Here is a 13975-nt window from a genome sequence, read left to right on the forward strand (position 1 = left end):
AAAAACTGGTGAAATAAAGTTTGGAGTTTGGTTCATAGCATTGTGCTGATGTTGAATTCTTAGTCTTGAAAAGTGTATCATGGAAATTTAAGTGTAAACAACCGGGAAAACTGAATGAGGAAGTGTATGGGAATTCTCTTTACATGCTTTGCAACTTTTCTGAAAATCTAAAATTATTTCAAATGCAAAAAAAAAAAAAAACCCTTGAATAAATCAGTGTTAAATAACAGCAAAACAGCCACAAAATCCTATCAAAGAGTCCATGTGTTTCTAAAGCTTATAAATACATCACTTGAAAGCTACTTCAATTAGCTCATGAGCTTCCAGGTCTATCATCCATCTCCCTATCAGAAAAGTCACAGGGGTGCAACCTCTGCTCTCTATTGAGCTCTTGCAGATACCCTGAGTTGCTGACTCCTTCCACATCTGGATCTGTTTAGCGATGCCTACCTCTAACTGAGATTCGGTCCCTTGGGAACTGGCTAAGATCTCCCAGTGTTTCCTCTCTGACTCCCTCCCAGTTTTCCACGTACACACTTTCTTTGTGCTTGCTTTGAAGAGTTGTTTGAGCAGCACTCAACCTCTCCAGCAGTTTAAACAGCATATTCTCTGATGTTAGAAGTCACAGCTCTTCAAAGAAGCAAAAAATCACTTTTTGTTCTGGGTAGTACTACTAATCTGAAGCAGAGAAAACATGTTTCAACCAATGGTGAATATGGTGCATTAGGTGTGTTTTCAGGGACTGATATGTCTCCAAGGTCATTTGCTTTGTTGAGTGGTTGAGTAGTTATTTCAGGAAAATAATTTTTTAAAAATCTCAAACACCACAAAACAAAGGCCATGCCAATTTTTTCTGAATAGAAACTGCTCATATATACAAGAAGTCAAGGACTCTTCCAAAATTCCTACAATGCTAGCTATTCCATAGGTACATCAAATTTGAGTTTTCTGTTGTTATCGACGAGGAAACTGAAGGCCAAGGACTTGAACAAAGAAGATCACCCTCCAGAGCTGTATGAAACTGCTTTCTGTGAGGACCACGGGACTGGTGGGCTTCTCTGGCTGGCTGTTTGGACTGGTGAGTCTAGTCAGTTCTGGGGCTAAGGTGGGAGGCCTACAGCTGGCTGTTCTGGGTTCAAAAGCCACACAGAATCCTGCTGGCCATCTTGTAAACATGCAAGTAAAGGCCACCAAGCAGGAGCTGCCAATTCAAGGACATTGCTGTGCCGTCTGTCCATCGTGCCAGCCCCTGCCATCTGGCACTGACAGCGACCCTGCAAAGAAGCCTGGGCCACTCCTGCCTCCTCATGGGCAGATCAGCTGCACAGAGCTAATCTGTGAAAGGTCATACACTGGTATAGCTTCAAGACATGTTCAAACCTAAGTCTAATTTCAAAACCTGGGTTCTCTTTACTGCTTTCAGTGGCAAAAACCATCCAACAAAACATTTAAAATAAAAACAACCACACATAAAAATCCCTTAAACATGTAACTATTCCTGATGGTGAGTATCTTCATCTATCTTTATGTGAGACCATGTAATTTTCTATCTTTAAAAGTAAGCATTTGAGGGAGGGGGGTTGTCTTGTTTTTAATGAACCTAAAATCACCAGCGTTTATTGTTTTGAGACTGTTATTACCTAAGTTTCTGTTTCTTTTAAATAATCAAATGGGCAGCCCTCAACTTTCTGTGCTTCATTTATTAAGTGGAAAGGAGAAATATTTATGTAATGGGGTATTTAGTCCAGCCATGCTGTTAGGCTGCTCATCCCCCACCTCCTCCACCTCTCTTTAGTCCAGTGCTTTAGGTTGATATTGTATCACCAAAAGAAAAATGAAACAGCTAGTCACATGACAGGACAAAAATCAAATGATATTATCAAGCATAAGGAAGAGATTCCTGGGTTATGTCCTGTTCCTACTTATGAAGATACGTACCTGGAGTGGAAGACATTAGAACCAGGTCAAACCACGAGTGGCTATTATTTTTGAAATCTAAGTCAGTGAGGGTGGGAAGGAAACTAGTATCTTACCAAGAAGAGACACGGTCAGAGTTTAAATCCAAATACCATGGTTAAAGTAAAAGTGGAAGGATAAGTCACAAGGTTGGTGGTCAGAAGAACAGAGGGGCAAGGACTAGCTTAAGGAATGTGGTTTACTATGAAACCATCTATAATGGAAACTCCTTTTCTTAATAGTCCTCTGTGCGTTTTGCAAAGTCCAGAGTTTGCATTCTAAAAGGATGGTGTGTGCATCCTAAAAGGCAAGTTCTGCCACTTCTTGGCTTTGTGACCTTGGACAGGTCACTGTTCATTCCTCATTTGGCGAACAGTGATTGAAATAACTGTTTGACCATAAGGCAATTATTTGGTGCCAGCTTCTGACTTAAGAACTGTTGAGATTTAAAAAACTAAATAAGCCATAGCTCTTGGCCTCAAAATGTTTTTCCTATAGAGTAAATTTAAAACATATGTTATGTCTTATAACAGCTCTGATCATATTTTCTTCAGTGAAAATTATACTCCCTATTGCTTTCAATGTAGGTTTTAATTCCTTGATTGAATTTTTAGTTGTCTTGTGGTCTTTGCCATTTCCCCTTTCTTCTCATTCCCTGGTTCTTTCATCTTAATCATTCTTTCCTAATAAGTTTCTGGCCTATTTCATAGAGATATGCCTTTAAACAAAAATTCTGGCTAGGAACAATGGTTCATGCTTATAATCTCAACACTTTGGGAGACCAAAGTGGGAAGACTGCTTGAGGCCAGGAGTTTGAGACCAGCCTTAGCAACACAATGGGACCCCATCTCTACAAATTTTTTTTTTAATTAGCTGGGCATGGTGACATGTGCTTGTATAGTCTTAGCTACGTGGGAGGCTAAGGTGGAAGGACAGCTTGAGCTAAGAAGTTCAAGGTTACAGTGGGCTACAATTAGGCCACTGCACCACTGCATTCCAGCCTGAGTGACAGAGAGCAAGATCCTGTTTTTGAAGAAAAAAATTAAAAAGATTCTATTGAATATACTACAAAATTCTCTAACATTTTCATTTGGTTTCAGTAGTTAATAGTTTTCAAGAGGGCTTTCCTTTAAGTGTTCACAATGGTATTTCCTTTCCTTTGTATGTAATGGTTTTCCCATGGACTACAATTTTTAACATTTATTCTAACTAGACAGGTATACATGTTCAGTATTTCCAAGCATACAGTACACATGATTTGCTCTTATTCTCTACTCACTGCATACTTGAATTTGCTCTTCAGATCTATAGCTAAATGCCAATTCCCAGAGTATAGCAGTTTTTGTTTTCTGCAGCTTTGTTGGACTGAGGTAGATCAGCAGTGCCTGGCTTTCCAAGCCTAGAACTAGTACTACGAACTACACCCTGCCTCCCAAGTTTACAGAACTACGAAGGCTTTTCCTATGTGGCCCCAGTAACAGATCCTTAGAATGCAAGCCATCACCATCCTCCTAATTCACACTTCCTGCTTGGGTGGATTCTTGGGCTGGCAGTTTTTTGGGAAAAGGGTCGTCAGGGGGATCCAGGAATTTAAACTCACTGACTGCTTTCCAAAAACAAAACAAAAAACCCAACCCAACCGTCAGCAGTAAAGTAGAGGGATAGCTGCGTTGTTTTTAGGTTTAAAAGAACCTGTGCTTTTATGCTAGGGAGCAGAAGGTGGCAGGTCCAAACTCTTTCCATGGTGGGTCACACATTAACTTTGTTCTTATGTCATATATTATGTTATCAAACAAGTTGCATTCTTTATTTAGATACCAGAAAATCCTCCCCGATTTTCTTTGGGAATATCAATTCTAGTTTTCCTGTTGAACATCATCCTAATTCCTAAAGCCTGCATGAGTTCATGACTTTTTTGCATTTTAAAAAATATTTTCAAGTGAAGCAGAAAAAGGCTGTATCAGGGCTTGCTAGCCCAATTCCATATAAAAACAATTCCAAAGTCAGAAACTTACTGAGCATCTCCTTCCGCTTGCGCTGATTATTACAGAGATCACATTGTAAAATGATTATATATACACACATATATACACACGTACAATAATTACCTCCCCTACTTTTATGTGAACTTAGGACAGATACTTTTCTTTTTTCTTTGTATTACCTGGGCTTAGCACAGGCCTGTACATAGCAGGTATTCAAAAAAAAAAAAAACCACAGTGAATGGGTAAATGTTTAACAAAGCAAGAAAAGTGTCACCTGAGCGGAGAGCGGAGAAGTAGGAGAATCCAACGCTGCCGAAGCAGGAGTAAACGGATATTCAGCGGTTTTCCAAGAAAACATTTTCTTTTTTATTATTAAGATAAAATGCTAAAGGCAATCTACCATTGATTAGACAATGGCACAAGGAGCCAAAATTGTAGACATTCACATGCCATGCTCTCTTGCCTCTAGAATACTGTACATACTATGATTCCCTTAGCTTCAAACCCCTCCCAGCTTCACTCATTGTCAATATTACTTCCTGTATGGAGCCTTTCCTGACTGCTGGGACCAGGTTGGGAAATTGTCTTCCATGTGTCTGGAGAGCCTTGGGTGGAGAAGGGCATCTGGAGCTTAAAATCACCTTTCCATTCCCTGTTTATATATTCTGTCTACCTCTCAAAGATGGTGGTATTCCTGAGGGCTGGGATTGTGTCTAGTCACTCTTATACTGCCCACCAACTGTAACGGAGCCTGTATTTGTTTGATGAACAAACATTCTCATAATTATGATTCAATAGGAGCTTATCTTAGTTTACTTGGATATTAATATTGGTATTAATGGATAGCAAGATTAAAGTATGGATAGTAAAGATTAAAGTTGCCATTTAATTCATTAGGTATAGTAAATTCTTCATATGTTTGTTTTATCTAAAGCAACAAATAACCTCTTTATTATCTCCATGTTGCCTATAAATTATAAATAAGTACATACTCAGCACTCACTATGTGTCCAGGGAAATGTTTTACTAGCCAAAAGAAGAAATTGTGTATAGATCTTGCTTTATGGGAATTATCCCGCAATTCCAGTTGCTATTAACATTTTATCAAGCAGTCCCCCACCCCCAACCTTAAACATGCTGCATAAAGGTAGGTATTGTTGTACCTCACTTATATCTACAGCAGTGCTTGGCACACAATAGGGACCCAACTAGTATTTGCTGAGTGAGTGCTGGAGATAAGCTTCATTGTAGGTCCCAGCAAAAGGATACAACATGATAATAGAAGAATTTCAGGGTGATTATTTTGATGTTTTCTAAAACTGAACTGAAGGAAGGAGATTTGGAGTGAAGTATCTAGGTCAGAATTGCCTTCCTTCCATCTTATTTAGGTCATCTCCTCTTCCCAGTGTTGTGATGCAAGTTCATGGAGTGATAGCTATTCCATTGTAGCCTAACCCAAAGACAGTTATATAGGGAAATCATTGCCAAGAAATATCAAGTGATATATGAGGTATGTGAACAAACATACAACTTTTGAACAAAGTAAAAATACCTAGGATTTTTAGATACAACTGGGCACACGTCCCCATGTAAGAAGTTCCTTTTGGTGTGTACACACTTCCTTATGATATGAGAATTCTTCAAATCACTCCATTGATTTCTTTGGAATTACATTCTGCATTTGAGTCAATTTTACTAGAATAGCTTCTGATGATAATTCTTAGGTCTTGAATGTCAGGATTGGTTTTAAGAAATGGATAAAACCTACTAGGAGACACGAAGCCTGACATGCTGGGTATTGAAGTTGGATATGACAGATGTTGGCTAGGGAAGGCCCCGGGTCAGTTTTATCTAAAGCAACAAAGGACCTCCAGAGCAATGACCATTTTACTGTGCAACACTGCTTTGTTTCGGGGTCATTTAAAACACTGTCAAGCTTCTTCAACATTTTAAGTATCTAACTGTATTTGGCTTCAGATATTTGTTTCTGATTAAGACACTTATTTCTGTACCCATATGAAATGTGTTCTTCCCCTACCCTCTGCTTACACACAGAATTGGTTATGTGAAAGCATGGCTTTCTAGCTGTGGCCTGTTTCCACATGGCCCTCTCTGGACATTCCTCTTCTGCCTCTATAAACAAGGACACCAAGCTCAGAATTGTTGTTAAGGCATGCTTCATGGACTCCAGATCAACACAACCTTTGCCATGTCTAATGTTCTATTCTTTTCACCATGACTCCCTTTTAGTAAAAAATGTTGATTATGTCCATAGGTAATAAAAGTAAAGTTCAGGTCTACCTGTTGGCATCATAAAAATATTTCAAATAATCTCAATAAAACTAACCACAAAATTGTAGTACTTTGAGTCTTAAATTCTTGACTCCTTCAGGCCTGCTTCACTGTTACGCAGCTGCCTTTGCATAAGCCTTGCCTTGTTTACAGCCTCTGTTCCGAACTCTCTGCCTTAACATACCTCACACCTTCTCAGCTTTATGACATTTTCCTGGTTCCTGCATTCATGGCTTATTTTCTTATTTGTGGCCTCAGCTGGCCCCTCCTCTAGCTTTAACCTGCTTCATCACACCTCAAACATGATTCTCCTGGTATTAAAGATGTCATTATTTTATATCTCAACTATGGTGGTTGAGAGTTCTCCCACCAAGTTCATCTGGCTCCTCTAGCAGGGCCTAGAATATCCACAGAGGAAGTGATTCCAAAGGCCACTAAGAGCAGGATTTATTCTCCAACAAAAGTTACAAATTATACTTACTTATAACAAAGTTTAATCTGAAATCCTAACTATATTAGTGTAGACTCTGACCAGCCCTGACTCAGAGCCTAGGCAGATGTATGACTGTGGCCAGCAAGACCATGGGTGGTAATATTTACCACTGATTTACTGGGCAACCTAAAGTAGCAGTTGGAAAACATGACTTGACAAACCGATGTAAATGCCAAAATTACATAGGCGTGACTTTTAGCCACTCTACAGGACAAAGAGGCAGCAGTAGCTGAACATAGGAAATGCCGCTTTTAATGCTTTCAAGGTTGGCTCAGAAACAATGAGAACTTTCAGCAGCTCATCCCAGGGAGAGCAACCGCCTTCACAACAGCAATGCATCTGCACAAACCCAGTGGACTGTTGGCCTGTTTTATTTTTCTCCTTTTCCTTTTTCCTCACTTTGCTTCTTCCAAACTTTGTAGCCCTTTGGCCTGCCTTCACCCACGTGCACGCACTAGCTGTTACTTACCATGCCCTTTAGTGTCAGATCTGCTAAGGGAGACCGGTTGCCATGGAAATCTGGCCAAACATGTAAATCAACAGTAAGGAAACCCACAGGCTGAGCCTTCTTAATCAGATCCAGGTGACTGTTCAAATATGCATATACACTCTGGCATCTGGAAGAGAAGTGAGTTTTATTTTTAAAAGGGGGGTAGGGTCAGGGAGCGAATCATCCTATAGAAAGAAACCATTTGTACTTCCATATCAGATCCAGGAAAGTAAGCAAGCTTCTAAAAGCTTCAGAGAAACTAGCAAACTGTACTCTAAATCACACTATACTATCACCAAAAAAAGTGCCACGTCCTAGCACAAAGGTTTGGAGTCAGAAGACTGGATCCAGGAATGGCTTTACTCTTAGTGGGTGTACGGCCATGAGAATGTTATTCAAACTTTCTGAACCACCCTCTTTTCAACTGTAAAAACAGATATCATAATGCCTGTCCAGCTTACCTCATAGGGTTATTGTGAAGATCAAAGAAGATTATGTACATGAAGGCACAGTATTTTGTAAACTGTACAATACTGTACATATGTCAATAATTTATTAAAATCAGTATTCCTAATTGTAATAATAATGATGAGTTGATAAATGAAGAGAAATATAAGTTTCCAGACTGAGAATAGGATTTTGCTAAGGAAAGTGACTGAATATTATGAATACAGTTAGGATCAGAATCAGAGAACTGATTTCCAACCTAAACCTACCAGATGACATTGACATTGTGTATGTTTTTCCCTCTTTTCTCACTCTCTCTCTCTCTTCTTTTTTTTTTTTTTTTTTTTTTTTTTTGGAGATGAGTTTCACTCTTGTTGCCCAGGCAGGAGTGCAATGGCACTATCTTGGTTCCATGAACCCCCTGCCTCCCGGATTCAAGCGATTCTCCTGCTTCAGCCTCCCTGCCTGGCTGATTTTTTGTATTTTTAGTAGAGATGGGGTTTCACCATGTTGGCCAGGCTGGTCTTGAACTCCTGACCTCAGGTGATCCACCCACCTTGGCCTCCCAAAGTGCTAGGATTACAGACATGAGCCACCACACCTGGCCTTTTTCTTCTTTTTAAGTCTTGGTTTCTTCATGCGTAAAATGAGGGAGTTAGACCAACTCCCTCATTCTTCACATGTTCAGGTGAAAAGAGGTGGAGTGAAGATGACGAGTTTGAGAGCTCTGCTCGGTTCAGATCTTGATACTACCTGTCTTAACTCAGTAACATGGGCCAGTGACTTAACCTCTCTGACCTCCAATTTTCCCATTCATAAAATAGTTTAATAACACCTACCTTGCTGGGTTAAATCACACCACACGGCCCAAAGATTAAAGCTAGTCAGCCTTCCCCTCTTAAAAGGTGCTGCCCTTCTAAAAGTTCTGAATGAATGATTTCAAAAGAAAGTGGGTATTCCAGCAGTTGGGCTCTGTGCTACTTCCCCCTGGGGCCCTTGGAAGTCTCTTTAAAGGTTAAAAACATGGCTTGTATAATGGCAGAAAAAAAAAAAAAGTATAGGAAATCGATGTCCGAAGGAGGTTATCTAAGATACCTAAGGCATTATTTATGTTTTGCATTTTAAAAGTGTTTTAGAAGGAAGGCTCAGCGATTTCTAGTTCTAGTTTGTGATCAGGAGAGTGTCCCCATGGATCCCATGAAGTTGCCAAAAGTTTTCTAAACTTGGTGTAAGGAAACAAGCAAATGAGTAGAGCAGTAATTTTTAAACTCTCTTTATTTCCCCTTTATCAGTAGAACTCTTTTACTAAAAATTTTATGTGAATATTCAGTATAAAAATACCAAAAAGCAAAGGTGCTCTGTGTGAGCATAAGTGTGTAAATGTGAATACATGTATATGTGTATGTGTGAGTGCATGTGATGTGTGCTAGGGTGGCGGTGAGGGCAGACGTATCGCCCTACCTACTAGCAGTTTATTTGCTTCTTGCTGTAATAGCTCATTCTTATCTGCAAAAATTTTCTTCCTTAGACCATATTAGGAGGAATAAGATATTACTGGGAAAAGGCTTAACAACCACAGATGCCATTCCCTAAGCATACACCAGACCTTCCAGCACTGCCCAGTGGGGGAGGTATCACTAACATCTCTTTACAGGGGAGATGCTTGAAGGGGTGAAGAGACATGTCTGAGTCCAGATTTAAACCTTTCTCCTTGGCCGGGCGCGGTGGCTCAAGCCTGTAATCCCAGCACTTTGGGAGGCCGAGGCGGGTGGATCACGAGGCCAAGAGATCGAGACCATCCTGGTCAACATGGTGAAACCCCATCTCTACTAAAAATACAAAAAATTAGCTGGGCATGGTGGCACATGCCTGTAATCCCAGCTACTCGGGAGGCTGAGGCAGGAGAATTGCCTGAACCCAGGAGGCGGAGGTTGCGGTGAGCCGAGATCGCGCCATTGCACTCCAGCCTGGGTAACAAGAGCGAAACCCCGCCTCAAAAAAAAAAAAAAAAAAAAAAAAACCTTTCTCCTTGTGATTCTGAAGCCATGAGCTCTCTGTATCTTAGGTCAGAAGTTGTTTATCAAGGACCCAAAAAGTTAAAACCCTGTTTTAGAATGATTGTATTATGGCTTCAGGAAAGGAACTTCTGAAGCCTCCATACAAGGCAGAGCCAGGACATCAGGGAACATGAATGTGATACTCTCCCATCTTTCCAGCCCTTTGCTCTCTCTGCTCCTGGTCCAGCAGGAATCACATTCATAAGGCAAGCCACGAGAAACATCTTTTCTAGCCAGAAGTTAAGAGTCTGCACTAATTCTTACAACTTTCCACTTCAGAATAGACACTGCTCTTAAAGTAAAGGGATTTTTTTTAAGGAAGCACATGTCTATAAATCTTTTCATTCTGCCTCTCAAGGCATCTGTGAGCAGGGCATTTGGTTTCAGACATCTGGGTCAATAAGAATCTATAGGCCTAATTACTATTGATTTGTCATTGTCCCATTTACTTCAGGTCTTTGCAAACAGTGAGATTCATTTAGCCTCTACATATATGGCCACTCATGCACTAATGAGATCTCTGGGGGATGGGGCATATGCTTACCCCTTTGACTCCTAACCTCCTTGCAGCTGTATGTTTATTCTTTGAATGCAGCCATTCCCCTACATGTTTTTTCAATTATACCTTACCATGTGTGCTATCTGAATATATCATTCAAAATGAAATGCACTTGGAAGACATTAAACTAACTAATGCACGTCATTATTCACATAATTTTAACCTTGTATGATGCCTTTTTTGGTTGTGACTTTGTTTCATTTTGCGTGTTTTATCAATTCCTTCTCAAATGGCAGCCTGCCCTCTTCTAGCTAGGTAATCACACATGAATTGTGATCCCAAATGAATTACTCTCCCTCTCTCTCATGAACCTCAGGCTGATATATCCTGTCTCAGAGGGAGACGTTTTTGCTGGCCACATCCCATCGGGTATTACGAAGAAAATATAGTTTCAATAATCATAAAGTGACTTCACCGCGTACCAGCTAGATGATCAGGTAGGCAAACCCTCTCTGATCCTATTTGTTTTTTTGCTATTGGGGCTAATACTCTCTATCCAAAGACTGCTATGAAGATGAAACATAGAGCCCTGAGCACTATAAAATGACAGGTTATCAATAAATAGTTTCCTCTTCTTTGCCATCATAAGAAACTCATTTCCAGTTTTTAAAGAATCAAGGAACATTTTTTTCCGACTTTATTCTTATAATCTTAAATGCAGACAGCATCCCTGAAATCTCTCATGTCCTCCCCCTCTTCATAAATCACCTAATTCATTGGGTTCACAGGCTGCCCAGAGTATGGTGGCCATACTATTAAACCAAAAAATCAGAATACATGGCATAACAAAATATACTTGTGCCCTTTCTAGCAGTAAGAGAAAGTCTTAGAAAAGAAGTTTCCATACTGTCTGTCTCTAGTTCTTTACTTCTTAACCCAATACACTGTGCATTCTGCCTCTCCCATTCTACTGAAACTGGTCCCACCATAAGGAATAATATCCTCTTTGTTGTTAGTGCCCATGAACCATTTTCTGCATTTTACACCATTTGACCACTTCTTCCTCATTTGTTCTCATTTCTGAAACACTACACTCTCTTGATTTTCCTCCCTCCTCTTTAGCTGGTTCTCCTTCTTCACTTGTTCATTAAACATCTGATGTCTTCCAGAGACCTACTGTCTTTGACTATTTTCTTGCTCTTTATATTTCCCCTTGGACGATCCTATCCTCTTCTCATGGCTGCAGTTACCATCTAGTGCTGAGGACTTTCAAATATATGACCTGCTCTCCTGTCTATTTCTCTCTTATATGTTCCACATTAAGTATCCAACTACAAGTGTCAAAAGTGCCTCCTCTTAGATGTCCAAAGACAACTCAACTAAGAATGTCCAGTCAGGCTTTCTGCACTCTTTCCTGTCCTCAAAGAAATAATAGAAGAATTCAGGAAAGAAGGAAAAAAGAAAGGTTGAGGGGGAAAAAATATGCACAAGCACATTATTCTAAAACTATGGGATCCATTATACTTCAGGTCTTAGAAAAAAATAGGCATAGCAAAGACAATTTTAAGGGCTTTGAAACCAATGTTCTATATCTCCTTATTTATCTCTAATTTTCGTTAGAGCATTTATCGATGGCTGGCTATATATGTATATATGTATATATATGCAAGGAACAACTGACTGGGTCTTCCACCACCTCTGGCACCTGAGTGGCCTAAAGCCCATGCGCCCTGGGAGGAGAGAGAGGCCATGGTACCACACTGGCTGATGCCTCTGGCCTTCAGAAACAGTGTATTACAAAGAAAAACCAGTTTAAACCTCACATTCAGCATGGGGAAAACTGAAAGGCTCGGGGACTTCTCCAACAGAGTGGCTTTCCTCAAATTTGAAAGAAAACAGTCACCAAATTAAATTGAAGGGAAAACTAAGCTTTCACCACAAAGACATAGCAGATAGTTGCAAGGTGGATTCCTTGGGCCTTTCCCTTTCCTAATGCTAAGGCAAAAAAAAAAAAAAGTATGTAGTATGCATATTTGCATGTATGTACTACATGTATATGTGTATATGTGTGTATATATTTTTATGAAAGCAAAGACTTTGTTTGCTTGGTTCATTCATGTATCATGGATGCTTAAAAGATACTCATCAGACAGATGAACCACAGACCCTGGATTTTAACTTTTGCTTTGCTGCCAACCTTGAATCTGGCACTTGTGGATTATGCCAACAGCTTCTCACTAAACCCTGTTGTTACCAGAACCTCATTCAGAGAAACTGTTAGTTAAGGTTCTATAAGAGAATCAAGTTTGGAGGAAAAGAGTTAAAGTTTATGATCAACGTAAGGTGATTTCTGCTAAGAGTAAAATATCTGCATATCTGGCCCCACATAAAGAGAAACTTTGGTTACCAATTACATGTACAGGCACATCTAGTTTTTGTTTGCTTAATTTATAAGCTCACAAAACATTTCTCTTCAAAGATGGGGCCTAAGAGGATTATGGTAAAATCAAGAGTATAAAATACTCAATCTGTTTATCAGCACTTGTTTCCACAGTTTCAAACAGGATTTGCTGACCCTAAGCTCTGAGATAGAGGTGACCTTCATTGCTGTTTTCAGAAAGCCTCAAGTCACAGCAAAAGAGATACATCGTTCTTGATTCAAAAGGAGTTGCCCTCCCTTCCAAACAGCTAACTTCATTTTAACTACAGCTATGCCTATTTCTTTCTAAGATCTGAAGTATAATGGGTCCCATAGTTTTAGAATATTGTACTCACAGATCTAATGAGATACAGATGCACTTTCCTTTGTAAGACAATAAAAGAAAAGTGGAAGGAAATGGGACTAACATTTACTAAATACCTATTAAGTATCTGGGCTGGATGCAAAAGAGTCCTCAAAATATAGAAAGAAATGAAGTCAAGAACATAGTTGAGATCACCTTGGAAGAGATGGCAAAGAGAGAAGCTATCTGTGATAAACATTAATGTTAATGGTCAAGAAAAGAACTATAAACTCAAGAAAAGCAGATTAGAAAGGAGGAATAGGAGATCCCGGAAGAAAACAGAGAAGGCAACATTCCAGAAAGCCAAGGAAAGATAATGTTAAAAGGAGGAAAAAGTTATCACTGATGTCCCATGCTGCTGAGAACTCAAGAAACAAATAAAAAACATCCTATGGACTTAGCAAAATAGAGGTCACTGATAACCTTAATATGAAATGTTTCAGGGGGCTGACAGTGACAGAATTCAAACTGGAGCGGGCAAGGAGGGAGTAGAAAGTAGGGAAGTAGAGACCAAGAGTATAGGCAATGCTTTGGAGAAACTTCACTCTAAATAGATGGAGAAATACAGGGAAGTAGCTGGAAGTATAAAGTTATGTAAAAAGAGGTGGGATTTAAATTCAGTTCTGACTCCATGACTGAATTCTGTAAGTTGCTGTTTCTGAACCACCCTATACTGTTGTTTCTCTGAGTTTGCATGCTAATCCATAAATTCTTCCCTCTTTTTATTATGATTTGCAACAGAAGCTACTCAAATGAAGTTCATCTATAGAAGAAAGTTCTGGAGTTTTTGAGTATGTCATTGTAAAACTAATTATTTACTAAGTCTGTGTTAAGCACTAAAATGTTCACATATAGACATTCCTGCAACCTGTTTTCATACTAGTAATGCATGTAAAATTAATTAAGTTTAGAGGAAAAGAGTTAGAGTTAAAGGGTAGTATTATTGTAATTAATGGGTGAGGAATCTAGGAGT

At 39.5% G+C, this 13975-nt stretch overlaps 1 protein-coding gene across 14 annotated transcripts in view; it reads right to left on the reverse strand.

Annotated features, from left to right (window-relative positions):
* The window catches only part of FGGY (FGGY carbohydrate kinase domain containing), a 429508-nt gene that overhangs the window by 111301 nt on the left and 304232 nt on the right, over nucleotides 1-13975 (reverse strand). For all 14 annotated transcript variants that reach the window (XM_032297123.1, XM_032297121.1, XM_032297119.1 and 11 more), the window contains one exon: nucleotides 7196-7343. In XM_032297123.1, coding sequence (XP_032153014.1) covers nucleotides 7196-7343 — 148 coding nt within the window. The remainder of the gene's footprint in view (nucleotides 1-7195; nucleotides 7344-13975) is intronic.

The sequence above is a fragment of the Sapajus apella genome, unplaced genomic scaffold (assembly GCF_009761245.1).
Source record: "Sapajus apella isolate SASKATOON/1434 unplaced genomic scaffold, GSC_monkey_1.0 scaffold36, whole genome shotgun sequence".
NCBI lineage: Eukaryota > Metazoa > Chordata > Mammalia > Primates > Cebidae > Sapajus > Sapajus apella.